At 42.8% G+C, this 22658-nt stretch overlaps 1 protein-coding gene across 2 annotated transcripts in view; it reads left to right on the top strand.

Moving 5' to 3' along the window:
- The window catches only part of COL15A1 (collagen type XV alpha 1 chain), a 180413-nt gene that overhangs the window by 122789 nt on the left and 34966 nt on the right, over nt 1-22658 (top strand). For both annotated transcript variants that reach the window (XM_063130985.1, XM_063130976.1), the window contains exons 16-25: nt 1514-1639; nt 4957-5025; nt 6086-6130; nt 9593-9637; nt 13013-13075; nt 14470-14505; nt 14638-14721; nt 16029-16094; nt 18806-18841; nt 20575-20637. In XM_063130985.1, coding sequence (XP_062987055.1) covers nt 1514-1639; nt 4957-5025; nt 6086-6130; nt 9593-9637; nt 13013-13075; nt 14470-14505; nt 14638-14721; nt 16029-16094; nt 18806-18841; nt 20575-20637 — 633 coding nt within the window. The remainder of the gene's footprint in view (nt 1-1513; nt 1640-4956; nt 5026-6085; nt 6131-9592; nt 9638-13012; nt 13076-14469; nt 14506-14637; nt 14722-16028; nt 16095-18805; nt 18842-20574; nt 20638-22658) is intronic.

The following is a 22658-nucleotide window of genomic DNA, read 5'->3' as shown; positions in this document are numbered from 1 at the left end:
ACTGCCTGATGTTATAAGCCAAGGGAGCAGTACCTCAAACCCAAGGGTCAAATCCAGCCCTCCAGGGTTTCCCAGATGGCCACTGAGTTTCCCTTGGCTCCATCCTCTTTCCCCCAACAACCCGTCATGTGGTGGTTTTCCAGCTTTTGGGCAGTTTCCCCCCCATTCTAAAAAGTTATAATGCCTCTCCTAAGGCTTAGTTTTTGACAGTAAGATCTTTAAGCTAACCTATGCTGGTATTTTTGGCTCCACCACTTTTGCTTTCGGCTCCACCCACCACTGGAATGTGACCGCTGATTGTTTCTCTGAAAAGGAATTTGGCCCTCAAGCTGAAATAGTTTTTGCACTCCAGCTATGAACTTTTGGTTTCAGTTTTCCTCTTGTGATTATGTTCTTAAAATGTTGAGGCTGAGGCAGTGCTTAACTTCTTCTTTCGGTTCTTCTTCTTCAAGAGGAGGAGGTTTAAGTTTGGGTTTAAGCTTTCATGGGAACCATAGGCCTGCGCAGCACATTTCATTAGGGTGTGCAGCCAGGGAACTTTTTTTTAAAGGCAAACATTTATTGAATACTCAATCATAAAGGACATTATTTTTATTCAATTATTAAACACTGCAGACACTGATCCCCTATTCCATGTTTGGCTTGCCTGACCATGGGAGGGCTGTTGTAGGTGGAGGGTGGGGTGGGGAATGAGGAGATGCTACTCAAGCTCCAGCACTGGTGGGGCTTTGTGGTGACACTGGCCGGACGAGGGGGTTATGAGCCAATATTAACCTTCAGGGCTCCTCCTCTTGGCATCTTTGAAGTGTGGCTCCCAGCAGAGCGATTCCCAGCAGAGCGATTCCTTTTCACTCCTGCTGCCAAGAGCAATGGTGCTCTCTCGAAGGCAGCAGTTCTTCAGCATGGTAGTGGGACAGCCAGAGGGGATGTTTCTGCTGCGTCTGGCTCCCTGCTCAATGGTCCCCTTAATTTGGCTTATTGCTTGAGGCATTAGGGTGTGCCTGGGCACACCTGGCGCACCACTTGCACTCGCCTATGATGGGAACCATGCCATCCAACCAGGAAAGAAACCCAATCCCTTAATGCTAAGTTTGTGGGACAGGATGCCATCTTATTTCTTTTAAAAGATGGGACCGGGCAAAAGATGGGAGGCAATGGTGTCAAGTGAGTGTGGCTAAAGGAGGCACAGTGGCGCTGTAGGACTAAGGGCTATAAGTACCAGCAAGAGTGTCTCCCCACCCTATTTATACTATACCACTTCGTCATCCATTTAATACTGCAGAACCACACCATGTATATTTTTTAATCATGTATGGTAGGTTTTAATCCATTTTAATGTGTATTTTATATCATGTTTTTATACTGTTTGTTTTATACTTTGAATTGTTTTAGTTTTTGTGAACCGCCCAGGGAGCTTCGGCTATTGGGCAGTATAAAAATGCAATAAATAATAATAATAATAATAATAATAATAATAATAATAATAATGAAATAATCTGTTCTTTTCTCTCAGGGAGACCCTGGAGATATTGGATCACCAGGCCCTAAAGGGCAGGCAGGAGCCGATGGGGAGTCTGGGAAACCAGGACCCCCTGGACCCCCAGGACCACCTGGCCCAGCCTATGGATTTGGATTTGAGGTATTCTGTTTAAAAGAGCATAACAAGCCTATGTGTTAAGAGGGAATATACCAATTGTGATTTATTTTTCTCAGTGCAACTCCATTTTAGACATGATGAAAGAGATGAGAAATTGAGAGAAACCAAAATGATCGGATTTGTCCATCCCTTGTATTGCTTCAGGGAGTTTCCGGGAGAGAAAATGGCAGGAGATTGCGAAGAGAATCTCTAGCAGTGCTATAGGGAATGCTTGAACCACATTATAAAATTAAAAGAAGTGGGGGAGTGAATAGACCACGGCACACTACTAGTGGTAATGTTCCCCCCAAAAAAACTTTTCAAAATTACATCCCCTGAAAAGTAAAAAAAAATGCCCCCTAAACATGCTGCCTGCAAAAGGGATGGTGAATAGGAGAAAAGACATTTCATCTCAGTCCTAGACTTAAACTAAGGGGGGATCCGCACGTCGCTCCCAGAGCGCTTCTATGTGATCCCAGTGCACCCCGAAAACGATAGTCTGACTTCCCTGTAAAAGAAACGAGGAAGAGCCGTCCATGCCACCGCCGCCGCCGCCACCGAGGAGAGCTCTCTGCCGGCGAGGAGAGCTCAGCAAAAGAAGGAGGGGTGAAGTGTGGAAGAAGCTCTCCACCCCTCCTTCTTTTGCCGAGCAATCCTCGCCGGAGGAGAGCTCTCCTCGTCGTCGTCGTTGGCATGGACGGCTCTTCCTCGTTTCTTTTACAGGGAAGTCAGACTATCATTTTCGGGGCGCACTGGGATCGCATAGAAGCGCTCTGGGAGCGATGTGCGGATCCCCCGCAAAGCTCGCATGCATTTTCATGGGACAAATCCTGATGCTGATGCTGTTGCATTTTATTTTGTTTTAGATTTAGGGCGCAATCCTATGCATGTTTGGGCTGGAAAAAAACCCGTCCAACTCACAACAGCACAGGCTGGAGGCATGCTGGCAGTTGTAGGACTTTTTTTCTGTCTAAACACGCATAGGGTTGTGTCCTAAATCAACTTTGATTTGGAAGAGGGGAAATGAGCACATAGGTGGGCAGGAGGTAGCTCTTAATGATTTCTGTACCTGTTGTTCCTGTGCTCTCCTTGCTCCTTCATTTTGTTCCTGGGTGGAACTAGCTTGTAACTGCATCCTACTTTTAATTTTAGAATTATAGATTTTAAAAAATAATGATGATTGTGATTATACTGGATTTCATAAATTTATGCTGACATCAAAGAACTACGTGGTTTAATTTATGTTTCATTGGCTGTTCTTACAGTGTTGGGCATGAGAATATATGTAACCGAAGTTCTGCAAGCTCCTGTCAGTGCCTGCCTTTGAGACGGTGCGCTAGGCTGAGATACCAAGTCATACTTAGGGCTAGAATTGTGTGAAAGAGACACCTTGCATGACAGCCTGCCTCTTAGTGCTGAATAACATCTGTTATTATCAGTTATGTGTCAAAAATTGAAGTATCAAGGGGGAGGAAACGGAATCTAGATTTTGCTGGTGCTCGCACTTGCCAAAAGAACAGTTTGTTTGTTGCAGAAGACAGTGGTGGATAATGAAAGTGACAGACTGTTTATGTAAAATTAATGTCGGGGCTGGGCTTCTCTCTTAAGAGAGAGAAGAAAGCTATCATTTGGAAACTAATTACAGCACAGTGGGGGAAGGAGAGCGGTGAAGGACGACAAAGTACAAGCTGTGCCTGTAAGGCTGCAAAGTGAGCAAACATTTGAGCATCCCAAAAGGCATAGTTGTTCTCAATAGGTCTCAAAAGGTAACTGCTTGTGTTTCTCTCTAGCTAAGTCTCATTTCACACATCACTAAAATCACATGTGAGCACACAACGTTGCACAGACAGCCCCATTTTTGTGCACACTTTTGCAAGCCTATGCATTTTTAAGCGATTTCCCAAGGAATAAAGCATTTTTGTACATATTTTCCCCCCCCCCAAATATACGCATTTTTTTTAATGTACACTTTTTTGTGCACTCTTTGTGGGGGCGAGCTGTACCACAAAGTTCAGAGATGTATGTATTTCAATGTCAGACTACATTCTGTGTAGTCTGTGTTTAGGTTTAGGAAGTGCAAATTTGGTATGTTTGCATTAAAATCCGAACCCAACATACTTCTCCTCCACCCCTGCTCATTACTAACGCACTGCCACTTGTCTGTATTTGTGTTTTAGTTCTGAGAGACTTCTCCCAAGTAGGTGACTCGACTCATGCTACTTTCTGATAGTCTTATGAATGATCTTTCCACACATTCAGCACTCAGGCAGGAATTCTTTGTGAAGTCACCAATTATTCCATCAAATTACTGAAATAATCTAGAGACAATAGTTCACACAGTGGCCAGCCAGCTGCCACAGGAAATCACAGGCAGGGCAAGACTGCAACAACACCCTCATGCCCGTCTTTCCCATCAACTGGTGTATTATCATATTGCCTCTGATAATGGAGGTAGCACATAGCTATCTGGACTAGTAGCCGTTGATAGCCCTAAAAAGACTTGCAGACAGTGTCCCTGTCTTCTGGGTATTAGAACAAAGTATAGGGGAAGAACCATGGCCCAACACTATAGCACTTGCCTTCCAAGCATAAAGTCCCTCATTCAATCCCTGATACCACTTTTTGGAAATATGGATCTCAGCAGGGTCAGGAAAGACCCCATGTCTTTGTAGAGCAATAGCCATATCTATATCTCTCTATCTCTCTATCTATAGATAGAGAGATAGATAGAGAGATAGATAGAGAGATAGAGAGATAGATAGTCTGATGGTCTTACTCAATATAAGCAGCCTCATATTCTCATATATGCTCAGTAATAATTTCACACTGGTCCATACTTATCACATGTTCTGTTAAAATGGGAACATGTAATCTTAAGAGTTTATTAAGAAAGAAAATTCCCTGCTTGTCTTGAAGACAGCTCTCTGGGCAAATGTGGATACTGTTTTGTATACATGGCAAAAGCTGAAAGCTTAAAATGTATGAATTGGAATCAGGTGGGGTTTCTCTCTGTCCCAGGAAAAAGATGTAATATACTCCGCCCCACTGTTTAGAAGAAACATCTTTTCAAGAAATATCCACGTGTGCAAATGTTCTCTTCCTTTTCCATGTCAGCTTTTGGTGTTCAAGAGACAACGGTCACCCTTTCACCACTGTTTTTCTACTTCAAAAGTTCATATCATTTGGTTTCTGCTGTACTTAACAGTGTGTGGACAGAAGGTTTCAAAGAAATGTTTGGAAGTGTGCTTTAAATGTCTTACTAATACCCCACTTTAGAAAGATACAGGTAAAGATAACGCTGGAATCTTTTTATTTATTAGGATATGGAAGGCTCAGGGATTATTGGTTTGTCAAGTGGAACTGGAATCCGAGCATCTAGGGGACAAAGTGTAAGTAAAATTGAAACCAGCAGCTTCTTGCATCCCATAATATGAAATTTTCTAAATCCCTTTAATAGTATTCTATGGATATTTGGGCTACTGTGTGGTCTGTGCAGCACCATGTACATCGATGGTGCTATATAAATAATAATAATAATAATAATAATAATAATAATAATAATAATCTTGTCAACTATTTGCACTTTCCTGTAAGAAGTTGATTCTTCTACTGTCTAGATGGTTTATCATTTGTTTCTTCTACTATCTAAATGTCTTATCATGCAACCACAGCTGCATTCTATCCAATAGTTCCAAGAGAAAAACCACTGTGCAGTTTTGGGACTTCTGTGAGTGGAACAGTTGCTGGGAAAGCAGGGTGGGGTTAGAGGAAATGATTAAGTAAATGTTCTGAATTATAATTAGCAATGACATCATTCTCCTCAAACTTATACAGTTAGTTTTTCTCATGCACACCCATTCAAGGGAACTCACTATTTTCAAGTAACAGAGCTGAAAAGAAGACTGTATGTTTTGAGGAGAATTTAATTAAAAACTTGCTGTTATGGCAAAAGCTTTCTTGTAGCTGTTGGTACTACAGTTATGCTACTCTTCCTTCAGATGGAATGGCAATTATCCAATAAGACATTCTTAATCCAAGTTTTAGATTATGGGTAGTTCCAGATGACGCTTCTGTTGTGCAATCACCTCTACTGTGAATCACAAAATTTTATGGTGGGTCCAGACGATGTTGTCTTTCATTTGTTGCCTTGCTGTGTTTTCCCATCATTGCTTCCATCTTCTTTTCTTATCGGTGAAAATCCGTGAAGAAGGGAAAGACAGAATAGCTGCACAATGTCATAGCATTGTTCCAGAAGCCACCCATCTGGAAGCACCCTATGTTACCCAATTCTCCTGTCCCCCAAGTTGCATTGGGAGGAAAAGAGGGGCTCCTTTCATCTAGAAGTTGACCAATTGGAAAGAGATTTAGGATTGGAGACTAGGACTCCCCTTTCCCCACAAAGATAGTACATTCCAAAACAACATAATTCTTTTTGATATGATATTGTAGGGTCTAGCTGGAGAGACTGGGCTACAAGGATCAATGGGACCAAAGGTAATTGATGCAGCAAACTATCTGTAAACTAGAATATTTTAAAAAAATATTTTAGCAGGAATTAGGCTTGACACACTAGCAGAACTCCAACTAATTTATGCTTTTATTTGATGGACATCAGTAAACTCCAGTGATTGAGTGCCTATCAATTTGGAAATTGAACAGATCCACCCAAAATCAATGCAGTGGTGTGTGTTTGTTCATGAGGATGCCCTACATAGAAGTATATACATTTGTAAATTAAATGGAAAGAGAAAATTAAACCTCACAAAGAGGCTGAGTAGAACCTGTGAGCATCTAGAACTTATATAACATTAATGATTTATTTATTTATTTATTTATTTATTACATTTCTATACCGCCCAATAGCCGGAGCTCTCTGGGCGGTTCACAAAAATTAAAACCATTCAAAGTATAAAACAACAGTATAAAACCATAATATAAAATACAATATAAAAGCTCAACCAGATAAAAACAGCAGCAATGCAAAATTACAAATTTAAAACCATGTTATTTAAAATTTATAGATTGTTAAAATGTTGGGAGAATAAAAAGGTCTTCACCTGGCGTCTAAAAGCATATAATGTAGGTGCCAAGCGAACCTCCTTAGGGAGCTCATTCCACAGCCGGGGTGCCACAGCAGAGAAGGCCCTCCTCCTGGTAGCCACCTGCCTCACTTCCTTTGGCAGGGGCTCACGGAGAAGGACCCCTGAAGATGACCTTAGGGTCCGGGCAGGTACATATGGGAGGAGGCGTTCCTTCAGATAACCTGGCCCCAAGCCATTTAGGGCTTTAAATGTTAATACTGTAGGGAGACCATGTGGAAAGGAGGACAGGGCTCCTGTGTCTTTAACAGTTGTGTAGCAAAGGGAATTTCAGCAGGTGTCATTTGTATGCATGCAGCACCTGGTGAAATTCCCTCTTCATCACAACAGTTAAAGCTGCAGGAGCCCTGCCCTCTTTTGTATCTGGCCACTAGATACAGGAGCCCTGTCCTTTCCATATAGTTACCCTAGATAATTGTGCCTTTAGCAATACTCTTGCCACATTGTCTGGAGACAGATCTTCTAAGTCCACACTGAATACTCCTGTTTTGGTTGCTACATTTAGGAGTGGGGCAGGGGGGGAAATGCCCTGTTTCCCAGTTGCAGCTACACTAAAATCCTTGATTTCTCAGTTGTTTTCTATGGACGGCTCTTACTTCTGTATTAGGGAAGAATCTCCCTGTTCCTTTGCCATCCAGGCTGCCCTGGCACAGTTCGCCCTGGTATCTTTCGGTTTCTGTTTGAAGCCTGCAGTAATCTGAAACAGAAAGCTCCATCACACCGGGGGTTTTCATTCCTCAGTTACTTCCTCTTTTCAAAAGAGGAAGTATAGAACGGGCACGAGGCCCATTGAGTCTGCTGCTCTAATGGCGCTGCTTCTCCTGCACACAGCAGGAGAGAGCAGTGATTCCGAGTCTAAAAATCCCAGACTTAATGAGGGTTTTTTTTGTTGCACAAGAAAGGCCAGAAGGAGCGGAAGGCAGATGATGTCATGTGAGGGACCTGAGCAAACTCCGTGAGTGCCCAGTAACGAGTGTGCAATAAAATGCTCGTCGGATGGAGCTTTAAATTACAGACCGCTTGTATGTATTTACAGCATGAAACCACAGCCATGACTTTCCAGTCGCTGAAGCCTAAGCTTGCATATTGGTGGCTCATGTGGTAGAGACTTCCTGCTGTGCCACACGGCATTTTCAAGCATTGTCTCTTGTGAGTGCACAGCATTGGCTTGGTGTGAGAGTTGTCCATTTATGCAACCTTAAACAACTTCTGCTAGAAAAGTGGAGATTATCAGTAGTGACCCCCAGCCTGTCCCAAACACTATCTGGAATTTGCCAGCATTCCTGTGGCACTGGGGAGAGAAGAGAGATTTTACCTGCTCATACCCTAACATTTTATAGGAAGAATCATGGAGGAGAGATTAGGGATGGGTTCAGGTTGCCTTCGAGCTGGTGGGAGAGGCCAAAGTATCCTTCCCCTCTCTTCTCCACTCTCAGAGCAACTGATAGTTGGAGTGGAGTTGTTCCTGACAGGGACAAGAAAGCGAGCTCCCTGCTGCTCCTGCTTATCTGGCTGATGGCTTTGTGTGTGGGGTGGCTATCAACCCCCTGCTCCCCTACTGAAGGCTGCTGAGGGGGGAAATGATGGCAATCTGAGGAAGAAAATGGCAAATTCTTTCATGCATTTGCTTTTCAAACTAGTCAAAAAACCTTAACATGATATTAACCTCTTTAATCATTATGAAGCCAGTAAGCTTACATCTGGAAAGAAAACATCAGTTCTCAAGATTTTTAAATATTTAAATCTTTCTTCCCCCATGGAAGAAAGAGAAAGAGGATCGCAAGATGAAAGATTTTTTTTCATCACGTACTGACATTTGACAGTGTATTGAGGGGTGCACAATCCCTCCTTTCTCTCAGAAGAGCATCAAGAAGCAAAATTTAGTTTGGGTAAAAACATCTCCATCAACAATTCTATGATTCTATGGACAACCATCTGTCAGGTATGCTTAAGGGTGGATTCCTGCATTGAGCAGGGGGTTGGACTCGATGGCCTTATAGGTCCCTTCCAACTCTACTATTCTATGATTCAATGAACGCTTTACCTAGAGAAATTTCACTTGACTTTAACTTCTCAGAGAACTCCACAGATATTTTATTAAGGAGGAGGCTCCCTATAGGGATAAGCAAAATGTCCCCCATTTTCAGGCAGAGAATTGAGGCAGCATTGTTTGGAGCAATTGAAGGGTTTGTGGGGAGTAGGCTTACTATTGGTGGTAGGGAAGCAGTACATTTTCTCTCTTTTAAAAAGTTTAACAATGAGAGAATTTATCTCAGGGTCTCCAGCATTAGTACTCCAACAGATAATGAGGGAATTTCTAAGGGATCCCATAGTACCACAGGATTTCCTGGAGAGAACAAACTCAGCTCTCTGACTCCTTTTCAGATCCCGTTCCAGCACAAACTGACTTCCTGCTACACGCACAGACTTGTAGAGAGATGAATCATTTCTGCCCATCCTGCATGCCTTCATGTGCTTATCCTAGCTACCACTGAAGCACATTACAGCCCTTTTACCAACTACCATCCACTCTTTGCCACGTCTTAAGAGTATTGCCTCAACACACTCACAGTGATAACTCTGGGCCAAACAACATTTTACAATAATTCCGTCAGGTATAGCTGGGCATGACAGTTTAGTGTAACTGCATGGCCCCAATTTGGATAAGGACCAGCATGCACTGGGAGGGGAGGATTAACCCTCCCCCCACACAAACCCATTTCCCCTCAAATTACACCCCCATTTTTTTCTTTTTTAAAAAATGAAAAAGTCTCCATTGGAGTCAATTGATAATTATTAACATTTTCTGTGAAAGGAAGCTCTTAATATGAAAATGTCTCATTTCTTTGTGTTTTAGGGAGAAAAAGGTGACACTGGACCACAAGGTGTTCCTGGTTTAAAGGTAAAGGATTACTTAAATCTGATTTATAAGCTGATGTCATTGGAATGAAGGCAAAGATTTGGTTCTAACAAAAATTAAAAATGTAATTACTTTAGGACAGAGATATGGAACTTTTTTCTCACCCCACCCTCACGTCCACATTCCTTCAGGGGAAAATGCCCCAGGACCACATATTGTAGTGGGCGGAGCCTAAGCATGCGCATGCACACACACACACACACACACACACACACACACACACACACACACGTACACATCCATACCTCACTACATTTCTGTGGCTCATGCCGAGAAAAGGAGCCACCTTTTCAGCACGCAGCAGGAGAACAAAGCAAGTTAGTCATGGCAGAAGACAACACCCTTTTCCTCCATGTGCTCTCGCTTTGCTTCTCTGCTGCATGTGGAAAATGGAGTTCCCTTTCTCTTCATGACGCAGGGAAATGACATCTGCCTTCCTCTCAGTGAGCATTCCTTTCTCTCTTGTTCTTCCCGAGAGAGACAGCTGCTGACCAGGAGGCAGGAAGGCACATGCACGTCCAAGGGAGTGGCAGCTTGTGTGTCTTCATATGTTCTATGTGTCTACTCTATGATCCAGTTTCTCACGTTTGCCTGCCTTCTTGTCAGCATCACTGTGTCTCTTGGTTTTCTCTTGAAAACGAAAGAGAGGAGAAGGAATTCTGACCAGAGAGCAAATGCATAGAGTGTCATCAGGAAGGAATATGGCTTTTGAAGATCTCCATTGTCCAGGTTCTGAGGCCTCGAAAATTTAAGTCACAGTCTGAACGTTCTCCATCCCTGCTTTAGAACTTCCAAAAGATTCCAGAGCAGGGCTAGTTCTCATGTTACATTGTCAAGCATGCAGGTCTATACTTGTGTTTTTTGACATGTGAGAAAAAGTCTGTTTTCTGTCTGAAAGATACATCTGGAAGCTGATTCCTAATTCCATTTCCAGATGTGTGCAATAGGCTGGAAAATATAATGACACATAAAAATATGTGTCATCATACATGGGATACATGCAAAAATGCACATATGAATTTGTAATGAAACACGGAGAAGCCCTTAGACAAATAGCTTTCATAAAAAGGCACAGTCTATTGATAGAGGCCATACTGCCCCTTGTTAGAAGAGTTGTTCCCAGGATTGGTGAGATGAACTGATGAGCTCCTAACCCTGGCCAGACTTAATCCAGCTGAGCCCACTCTTTTCTTCCTCTTTGGGAAAAGGCAGGGGCTGGGCTGCATACTTAGTGGTAAAAGTGAACTGCATTTCCCCACTTTTAGAAATACCCGTGTTATCCATTGATTAACTGGAGGCATGCCAATATAAATGCGAAGATGCTGGTACAGTTGATCACACTCACTTAAATAATGAAAGATTCTGTCACGCAACAGCTTCTGCTTATGGTAATTTAGAAAACAACAGAATGCAGCCAAATACTTTTTGTTTTGAATTCCATCTGCTAGGCATATTTTAAATATCTGATGAGCTGTATGAGCCAATCTTTAAAAACATATTTTACCACAAACATTGTCAACATAATAATTAATCAGTTTGTTATTAGCTGAGGAAACCTGCTTTGAAACCTTCATGATCTCTTCAGTTCTCATGCTTATTGTAGATGTACTTAGTCAGTACTTCTTGGTCAGGATCTACACTGCTGCTTTATAATAACAGTTTATAATGGTATGGACAGCTGTTGGGGCCCATGACACGTTTCATATACCGTTTTCAAACTGCTTTCAAAGTGTTATATCCTGCTTGGTGTAGATGTGGCATTGCTGTAGATGTGGCCTTGGCCCAGGTCCAGTTAAAGTTGCAGGATGATTTATGCTCACTCAAGAGATTCATTAGGAGCAAGCATTAGTGCTGGGATTGTTTAGCTTGGAAAAACGGAGGCTAAGGCGAGACATGATAGAGGTCTACAAAATTACACATGGTATGGAGAATGTGGATAGGGAGGCATTGTTCTCCTTCTCTCAAAATTCTAGAACCCGGGGTAAAACCATGAAGCTGGTTGGTGGGAGATCCAGGACAAATGAAAGGAAGGACTTCTTCACACAGCGCATAGTTAAATTATGGAACTCACTACCACAAGATGTAGTGATGGCCACCAATTTGGATGGCTTTAAAAGGGGGGTTGGATAAATTCCTGGAGGCGAAGGCTATCGATGGCTACTAGCCCTGATGGTTGTGTGCTCTCTCCTGTATTCGAGGCAGTAAGACTATGTGCACCAGTCGCTGGGGAACATGGGTGGGAGGATGCTGATGCACCATGTCCTGCTTTGTTGGTCCCTGGCCGACGGCTGACTGGCCACTGTGTGAACAGAGTGCCGGACTAGATGGACCCTTGGCCTGATCCAGCCTCAGGGCACTTCTTAAGCAATCCTTTTCAAGGAAGCCTCCCACCTGTTGGGTGAGGTGGAGCAGGCTAAGATACATTTCCTCCAATTTACTCCTGAGTAGGCTGTCACCTCTCCCTTGTGCTCCAAGCCTTCTAGTCTCTGCCAGGCAAGACAGCCCCTCTGAACCTTCAGGGCTGGCATCAAAGGTAGGCTTTGTCAGGCCCCTGCTAAGAGCCCACACCCCAGCAGTGGCCAACTGACAAGAGTGCCCTCAACGTGCTCCTCCTCTTCACCATTGCAACCTGCATGTTCACGTACCTCTGGCCCAGACAATGGTGGAGGTTAGAAGGTTAGAAGGAGGAGCAGTAGATGCCACTGCCTGGTTGCTCCCTGGTCCTCTGCCTGTCAAGCAAGCAGGTAGTAGCAATAATGAGAAAGAAGGGGTGGTGTTTTTAAGAGCAGCACGGCAACGGAACCAATTACCTAGGGAGGTCGTGGGCTCTCCCACACTAGAGGCCTTCAAGAGGCAGTTGGACAACCACCTGTCAAGGATGCTTTAAGGTGGATTCCTGCATTGAGCTGGGGGTTGGACTTAATGGCCTTATAGGCCCCTTCCAACTCTACTATTCTATCGCAGCAAGAGGATGCTTCAGGATTGGGCCATGGTTCCCACCAGGGTTCTAGACTTGGTCAATTTAATAGTATTCTTATGGGTTGCTTGACTAGGATGGTGGTTACTTGGTAGTCAGGCAGGCATCTACTTAAACCTTCCCATGCCAGACCCATTCCCCCCGAAACTCCCCCCCCAGTTGCTCCCCCCCCCCCCGGCGAGGTTCCAGGCCTCTCTTTAGAAAACTATGGAAGGGGGAAAAGGGATTGTTGTTTGAAGGGTGTGGGGAGTTAGATATTTCATGGATGAATGTAAGCATGTCAGTTTTCTGTATTGTGGCCGCAGTGAAATGAAGCTGACAAATATGGGACGCAAATGACCAATCTGTTTCTCCCCCCCCCCCCCCCCCGGTTTCAATAGGGAGAACGAGGTCCAGAAGGAAGGCCAGGATTTCCTGGTGTTGCTGGGCGCCCTGGTGAAGCAGTGAGTATGCTGCAGCTTTCCTTCTTTACACAGTGCTTAACATTGTAGCAGAGGAACTGCAGGGATGTCCTTTCAGATTTAGGTGGAGGAGGCAGACAACATTCATAAGATTCAAGCGGCCACTGTTGGATATAATCAAGATTACATGGCAAAAACAGCAGTGTATTTTAAGAGCGTGTGGTGTAGTTATTTTCTTTTTATGTCTCATAATAACTATATTTCCCACATTTCTCCTGCTCCTTCCGCTTGTTTTTCCCATCACAAAATAGACCCCTTTTAATGCAACTTTTTAAAAAATGGAATGTGCCGTGATCTCCTGCTGTGTGCAGGAAAAGTGGCACGATTAAAACAACCCCTGAATGGGCGACGTGGGGTCTTTGTTTACTTCCTCTTTCCCCTTTGAGCAGAAAAGGAAGTAATGAGGGACAAACGTGGGGGTGGAAAAGCAACGGTAAGGAAACGCGATTTCCCCCCATATAATGATGCGCAGACACATACACTTACTTTTTATTTACGTCTTATTATTTATTAGATTAATATACCTTCAAACTGACAAATGCCCTCAGGGTGGTTTACAATAAGAAAACCCCAAAGCAACAATAAAGTAACAACCAAAACAATAATACCAGTGAAAGTGACGAAACTTTAAAATATTTTTTTAAAATTGAAAATATTAAAGAGCCAGCAGTTAAATTGATAATAAAACAACAAATTAAGGATTAAATGTCTGCCAGAAGGGGAAGATTGTAGCCTGGCATTTATAATGAAGACCTGAGGCAGATCTTCCTGGGATATTGGAGGAGGCCACTACAGAGAAGGCTCGAATATCCGGGGAAGATGATCTTAACAGTTGGGCAGGAATTTATGTGAGAAGGGGCACCATCATGTGAGCTGCAGCTATTGAGTGGTATAAAAATGTAATTAATAAAATAAATAAATAAAAATAGACTGATCTAAGCCATTTAGGACATTAAAGGACAGCTCTGGCTCTTTGAATCAGGCCCAGAAACTAACCAGTGAGGTTGATGCAACACTGTAATATGTTTGCCATGGCCAAATAAAGGGATTTGTGCCTTTAACATGCATGCCTAGTACATTGTTTATAACTGCTGCTCAGCATGAAGAACCAGTCAGTTGGCCTTGGATATAGATGCTCCTGAAGATTTGTGGTCTGAAACATTGAGATGGAGGTGTGGGGGAGACCACTCAATTGTACCCCTGGGGGAATGGACCTCGCTTGATAGAAACAGTCACATAATGATCAATCTGACTTTCCATCCACCCAGTCTGCCCTCATGAATGGAGATATTTCAGTATGGGTAACCTATATTAGAGCAGACAGTATTATGATATTCCTTTCTTGCAATTAATTCTGGCTTTTAAATTAAATTCAGGGGTCAAAAGGAGATAAGGGTGACCTAGGACACAAGGTAAGAAGAAGTTTGTTGTTGTTGTTGTTGTTGTTGTTGTTGTTGTTGTTTATTTATATAGCACCAACAATGTCCATTTGGATCTCAGACTTTAAACACACTTTTTTAAAAAACATGTTTCTGCCAAAATAGGGTGAACCAGGACAAGATGGTGCGAGTGTTGTGGGACCACCAGGGCCACCTGGACCACCAGGTCCCGTGATAGCTCTTCCAGGGGTAAGTATTATATAGCTATAGAGTTAAGAATATGGTTACTCTGGTACACCATTAGAATGACCTTTTTTGCTTTTGCTTTAGAGCTGCTGTTAATGTTTTGCAGTACCAGAATTTATGTCAAATAAGTGCTTCCAAATTTAGCAAAGTCTCTACTTAGAATCCTGAAAGCAGTTCAGAAATCCGCGAGCCATTTGTCAAATCTATTCCATAGCGATCAGTGAAGCCTGCTAATTTGTATGGGGAATGGGATGGAGTATTGTATGGGGAATGGCTACCCAGGGCTAGACTGGGGCCCTGGGTAGCCATTCCCTAATCCTAACCTGAGCTCAGTTTCTGGAGCTGGGGCTTGAGGCTGAAGCCTGACATGCAGCAGATACAAAGCGCCACTTTGTTGATCTGGCAAGGAGAGAAGGACAGGTTCCTAGCAGTGGATTAAAGGAAAGGAAACGGGCTGCTAGATTGTGTGGTCTCTCCTCCCAGCTCCTCCTCTCTGCCAGAAATCCATCCTGCCAGCCTTAACTGTGATTCAAAACACAGGTTTACAGTAAAACCTCTTTAGTATGAACCATGGTTAAGGCTGGTGCCAATATTAAGCCTTAACCATGGCTCAGGCCAGTAAAAATTTCCATGAAGAACGGACAGAGCTGGGAAGCCAGGTTATGATTCATCACAAGAAATGTAATTAATAAATAAATTACTGTATATCTGCATCAGACCATAATATTGCTTAGTGTTACAGAAAATATAAATTCCAATTTGTTCAACGTGTGTCTCCTGGTGAATGTAACATTGGGAGAGAAGATACCTTTGTGATATGTTTATTATGAATTTTACCATATGTATCTTCCCTTCAAACTTTATGGTGGTCACTGCAGAGACATGTACTGGATAACAGGAACCAATTCTTACTCTTTACCCCAACATGAGAAGGGCCCTTTAGTCAAAAGCTGACCTTGCATTGGGTGAAGCTATGTCTTCTCTGTTTCAGCATCCAAAGTTTTCTTTCCTTTTTCTTATTCTTTCCTTGTTGTTCCTCGGAGCCATATATTTTTTGCTAGAGTGATATTTTCTGCAGAAAACAGCTTGTTGCATTGTTTTTCTAGTCCACAACAGAGAAAAATCAATGTTGTTTTAAGGAAAGGGATAAAAAAACAGTATGTGCTTCTGACAGCCTGTTTTTCTTTCTCCATCATTGGTATAATCAATAAGAAATTTCATGCTACCTGGACACTTCTAGAAAGATGAGGGTTTTCTAGAAAAACAATAAAAGTTTGACATTTCACCCATTCCATATCTTTACTTTTTAGTCACTCCTCAACGCTTCAGATGGAAGTTTTAACATCACTGGAATCAAAGGAATTGGGGGCCCTCCAGTGAGTATGTTTTGTTGCATTATATAGGGGTATTGGATCTCTTTCAGTCCAAGGGTCAAATTCCCTTTCAGAGAAGCTCTGGGGGGGGGCACATGTGGGACAGAAGATAAAAGGTGTGGGGCCAAAAACATTAGCATATTTCAGCTTAAACTTTTTACTGCAAGTAACTAACCATTTGGAGGGGCATTACAACTCTTTAGAGTGGAGGAGAAAACTGCATAAAAGCCAGGAAACACGAAATGATCAGTGGTTGAAGCGAAGGGATGGGTCCAGGGGAAGAGGTGTGGCCATCTGGGGAAGACCAGAAGACCAAATTGGGATCACAGGCGGACTGCATGTGGCTCTAGGGCCTGAGCTTCTGCATCCCTGTATTAAATAATATAAGAATGGCTCAATTTAGGTAACTCTCAAAGCCCTTTTCTCTGATCCTCAGATATAAACGTGCTGCTTCCTAACTTCTTTGAACATCATTGGAGTATAGATCAATCATCCCTGAGTGCATTCCGCTATTTCTATTAGTATATTTCTGCTTGTGTTAGAACAGGTAGAGCAGTGGTTCCCAAACTTTTTCAGGTAACCGCCCCCTTGGTTCCACAAACTCATGCCCAGTGCCCCCTACCCTACACTATAAAAATCATTATTCAGAATAGTGGTTTTCAACAACCCACTAAGGAAGATAATAATAATAAAATTCAAAACAGTAACAATTAATTGAATATTTATTCAAAATCCAATTACAACTTTTTAGTTTATTCAATTAAACATAATTGATGAACTTGATCCAGTGATATCATCTTTTCAAAGTCTGATAGTCATTTAGCAAGAACATTAGATACCACATTTAGTAACTAGGGTAGAGTACCTCACTATTCTGTAAATTCTTAATGTGATGGATGGGCTTGATGAAGTGATGCCAGTTTCCCAATGTCTGGTTTAAAGTCACTTAACGTGAGTCTTAAATCACCACGTTTAGTAATCTGGTTCTGATGCAAATCCTGGCTGGGAAGACTTCTAGTGTGACTGCATGAATGATGCTAAATATAACATCTTTTTATCTGAATAGTAACACATCATATAAAATAGCAATTTAAATCTGGCCTGCTTTCTAGAGACTTGTCTCTCTGGACTAGGAAAATCTTTCAAGTAATTGACAGTGAGTATTACACTGGAACAGCAACCTGCAATTTAATTTGTATAATGTCATGGCCCTTTTAACTAAGGCCCTTCAACTAATTCCCCTCCTCTTTGATAACCCAAATTCTGCCCTTGTTGAGTTGTTTTATTTATTCTTTGTAATTGTTCTGCTTTATTTGATGTCGTTGTTGTTCATTTATTTATATATAATGCCATCTATGTACATGGTACTTTACAAAGAACAGATATGACAGGTCTCTACCACAAGGGGCTTACATTTTAAGGGTGCTTCCAGGGAGAAGACTCCAAGCATTACCAATCAGAAAGCACTGTGCAGGAATTCCATTTTTCCCCCATGGATTTTCTGTGCTAAGAAAAAAGACGGTACAGCTGGTGGAAAAATACAGGAGGATTACAAGTGGAAGACAACACTGTCTGGACTTCACATAGAATTCGATGGATGATAACACCATTAAAGCCTTGTCTGGAAGTTGAAATTGACACAGCAAAACAACAGAGGAAAGGAGAAATGGAGTCATGGAGAATTATGCAGGAGAATTATTTTATCCAACTGTGTGCTTCATGTTTGAGGTTTTTGTAACTGACTGAACCACGTTAAAAGAGAGAAATGGATGGGCTGAGGTGCCCTTTAGATGTTACAGCAGTAGCGGGGGATCAGCTTTTCTGTTGGTTGTGCACTGCTATAATGTTTAAAGGCCCACAACCACATGGGTGTGGCCAATTTTGCAGATCATTACTATGCAAGCATTGTCTAGACAAGATCAGGAATAGTAACTAGGGGGCTGGGTTGGTGCTGCCTCCCTCTGCAACCCCACACTTTCCCTGTCCCAGGATTGTGGTGAGTAGTCCCAATGCTGAGGAGCGAGCACGGGTTTCTGGGCAGCCATCCAGGTCCTGGAACCGCCCCTGCCTTCTTCCTGTTGGAAGGCAACCAATCACTGATCACTTTCCACCAGGCTCTCCCCCAGGTTGGCCCTGGAGTGACGTTACACAGCAGTAGCGCCGTATTGACATTGCTCCATTTGAAAAAGTCAAGGTTAATCCCCAACTTTTTCAAAATGCAGCATTGTGGGGAAGGCCTGTGGTGCCTGTGAACCTGCACTTGTGTCATCCAACCGACACGGCACAGATCCACAGGCACCGCGGGGCTGTCCCTGAGTATAGACAGCCCCCATGTGGTAATGGCACTGGTGATTGGCCCTAACCATGTGATGGTGGGCCTTTAAATGTTACAGCAGCCTTCTGGGATGAGCTGATAAAAGCAGCCCCTCATACTGCTGCTGTGATGTCTTATGGTCCAGTCTGGAAGCCCTTCCCCATGATGTGTGGGTTACTTAGCAGCGAGAGAGAAATGCATCCTGAATCCGGTTAACCCTGTTCCAAATTAAGCCTTGAATCCAGACAGCCGACAACTAATGCCACATTTAAAAGCTGTCTAATGTGTAAATGCAGTTCAAAATGAAATAACATTTCACAAACAGCAGACGCCCAGAGACTGCATGCTCCATTTAACCAGAGTGTAATATTTTCATCTGCTTTGTTGTTACATTTCACAGGGTCCAGACGGTAAGCCCGGCCTGCCAGGATTTCCTGTAAGCACTGTGATCTAAATTTCTGAAATAGTAAACATGTAAATGATCCCGTCAATGTTTTAGTATTTCGTATGGTGCAGAATTTATACAATGCCTGATAAACTCTCAGAAGCCATAAAAATAACACACACACACACACCCCAAAAATTAAATCAGAGGATAACAGGAGACTGAGTAACATTAGTGAGAATACTGCAGAACTGTTAGGGGTTGTCAGTGGTGGCTTTGGGAATAAGCATTGTTGTGCTTTTCTTCTAATCACTTACCTAATACTTTTTGTTTCCCTCAAATGACTTCATTAAATTTAAATCAGATTACTTTTTCTTTGCTTAAAGTCATTATAGCTGCACTTTGTAAGAGAATTTAATGTAAAATGGAAGAGAGATGAAACTGGGATGGGAGTTATTTCTTTTGTGCCCTACTTGTAACATTCCCAGAGGTATCCCACTGGCCTCCAAAGAAGGAGTGCTGGATTTGATTAACTTGTGATGTCTGTTCAGACCTTCTCCTCAACACACTCAGCAAACGACATACGTACATTTTATTGGGATGCATCTGAAGGTAGCCCACCAATGTATAGATGAACATGTGTAGGCTCAATTACATGAACAGCGAATGTGCAGCCGACCAGGAGGCATGCTGGCATCCATGGGCCTGGCTTGCAACACGGTTTCACTTCTTTTTCCATGTATTTGCTGTATGTATGGGGGAGTACCCTGATCTAATAAGGCAGTATTTACATGCTGGTCTTGATATACGTCAAGGGTGTTGAACCTTTTGCAGCCTGAGAGCCAAATTCCATTCCAGAGAAGCAATCGGGGGGCATATTCCAGGGGTGGGCAAGGCAAAAGGGGTGGAGTAGAAAATTCCAGCATATTTTAGCTTAAGGCACTTGCTGCTAATAACTAAGCCTCAAGGAAGGAAAGGAAAGGAACCTCTTGTGCAAGCACTTGAGTCATTGCTGACTCCTAGAGGGACGCCTGCTTTCGCTGATGTTTTCTTGGCAGACTTTGTAGCGGGGTAGTTTGCCATTGCCTTCCCCAGTCACGGTTACCTTTCCGCCAGCTAGCTGGGTACTCACTTTACCGACCTCGGAAGGACGGAAGGCTGAGTCGACCTGAGCCGGCTGCCTGAGAACCAGCTTCTGCTGGGATCGAACTCAGGCCGTGGGGAGAGTTTTGGCTGCAGGAACTGTCGCTTACCACTCCTGTCGCCACACGAGGCTCTAACTAAGCCTTAGGAAATGGATATCAAACTTTTAGAATGGGGCAAAAATGGCACAAAAGCCGGGAAGCCACCAGATGATCAGTTGGGGAAAAGGGGCATGGGAAACTGGGGGACTCCAGAGGGCTGCATTTGGACCCTGTACCTGAGGTTTTGCTAGGGTGACCATATGAAAAGGAGGACAGATCTCCTATATCTTTAACAGTTGTATAGAAAAGGGAATTTCTGCAGGTGTCCTTCTTATGCATGCGGCACCTGGTGAAATTCCCTCTTCATCACAACTGTTAAAGCTGTCCTCTTGACCAGATCCAAAAGAGGGCAGAGCTCCTGCAGCTTTAACTGTTGTGATGAAGAGGGAATTTTGGCAGCAGACCCAATTCTGCAAACAGGTCTTTGCTGTCACGTCTAGTTTGGTCCTAAAAAATGGATTTTAATTATGTTTAGCAACGTGCAGGAACTGCCTAATTATAATACTCCCATTTATAAAAAGTCTGCTGTCTTTCTTCTAGGGCCCAAGGGGACCGAAAGGAGATGCTGGTCTACATGGTTTACCAGGACAGAAAGGAAAACGGGTAAGGAGGAAGCAGGGTAGTAGGCCAGCAACAAATCTTTCTTAGAAACATGCAGGAATGGATAGGGATGAGTTTCTCTTGTGTATTCAAAGGTGATCTCAAAAATTCCTGGCAAAGGAAGACCTACACGAGTCTTGCCATTTTGTTTGCAGTGTGTGTCAGTTTTCCTTTAAATGTGCTGGGATGAAACTTCCTTCTGCGAAATGATCTTCTATTATGGAATGTCTTCTGAGAAGTGGCGGGGTGCGGGGGAGTGAGATCACACCGTATTGCAGTTTCCACTCTTCCCCAGTTATAATTCAGGGCACTAAGCTCAATTGAAGATACCATGGAAGGTCTACCACTACATTTCAGAATCTGAGGAGAAGATTGTTCTATGATTTGGAATGACTACTTTTCCCCCTTGTGAACATAAATAACAGACTGGGGCATGCTTTTTTCTCAGGTAGTTAAGATGCAAGAGTGGGCAAGTAGCTCGGGGCAGAAGAGCAGGCAGATTCTGTTCATGTGTCCTAGACGGAGCTGTCTGCAGTCCGCCCGTCCCCGTTCCCCCCCGTCTGCCCCCCAAGTAGAAATCTCATTGGCAGAGGGAGCAAGACAGCAGTGCCTGTTTTACAGGGCTCCCACCTTGGCTCTGCAGTAACTTTATTTTATTTTCTTTATTTATTACATATATATATATCACCCCATAGCTGAAGCTCTCTGGGCGGTTTACAAAAGTTAAAAACAGTAAACATTAAAAAAGTATACAAAATTTAAAACCATCAAAAACAACAGTATCCATTTAAAAAACAACAGTTCTGGGGTCTGTTAAAAAACAAACTTAGCTTTGTTAAATGCTGTTAAATGCCTGGGAGAAGAGAAAAGTCTTGACCTGGTGCCTGAAAGATAACAGTGTTGGTGCCAGGCGAGCCTCATCGGGGAGATCATTCCACAGTTGGGGGGCCACCACCGAAAAGGCCCTCTCCCTTGTTGCCATCCTCCAAGCTTCCCTCAGAGTAGACACTCAGAGGAGGACCTTAGATGTTGAGGGCAGTGTACGGATAGGTTCGTGTCGGGGGAGGCGTTCCATCAGGTATTGCGGTCCCAAGCCGTGTAGGGCTTTATAGGTTAAAACACTTGCATTCATTAGAAAGGATGATGATTGCTAAAAGGGCACAGTGCTGGGCATCACCTATCTGTTTTCACAACTGGAGAAAAAGTTGAATTCGTCAACTTGAATTAATTCAGATTCCTTTCCTGGAACTGTTTTGAATTTTAATTGGTAGGCAGAAATCCCACTCTCCTCCAATTGTCTCTTCTCTTTTTCTTGATTTTGAGGTTTGTATGTCTTTAGGACACATAGAATAATGTAAACTAATATTTATTTGATAGAGAAATGTATTTCTTTTTCATTTTGATTTTAAATTGTATGTATATTTGTACAATTAAAATACGTGTGAAAAAGATTATATACTGCAAGGCTCTGTAGGTCTGAAATAACCAAGTTCAGTGTGTTTGAAATTATTAACTGTCCGTTCATTTCTCTAAAGTTACCATCTGCATGATGTTATGCAGAACTTGGAATGTCTCCCATTCCAGTTTAGAAGTAAGCTGAGGGAGCAAGTTTAAATGGTCATAGAATGTTAAAAGGTGGCTGGGGATGATGGGAGTGGTATTCCAATACATCTGGAAAATGCTTGGCTGGGGAAGGCTGGAGTAAAGTATTAACCTTCCTTGACTATTGAAAGCTTCAACCAGACCTGTGTTTAAACATTTCCTTAAGAATTTTTCTTAAGGAATGCTGAGGTGTGCTCAGCATTCCCTACTCATTGTTGTTTACAGGTTCTTTCGACGATGTCATGACCCCTCAATTTCACTTCTGTTTTTAAACAGTACTTTCAGTGAGGTTTTTTTTAGAGCTGGGAATGTGCAGAGGTTTGTAGCAGTATAGAAATGTAATAAATAACTGAATAAATTGGTATTTTTCTGAAAGTGAAAGAAAATACTTTCCCCATTTGTGTTATTTGTGCTATTCTGCT

The sequence above is a fragment of the Elgaria multicarinata genome, chromosome 1 (genome assembly GCF_023053635.1).
Source record: "Elgaria multicarinata webbii isolate HBS135686 ecotype San Diego chromosome 1, rElgMul1.1.pri, whole genome shotgun sequence".
Lineage (NCBI taxonomy): Eukaryota > Metazoa > Chordata > Lepidosauria > Squamata > Anguidae > Elgaria > Elgaria multicarinata.
This window is presented reverse-complemented; position numbering and strand designations above follow the sequence as displayed.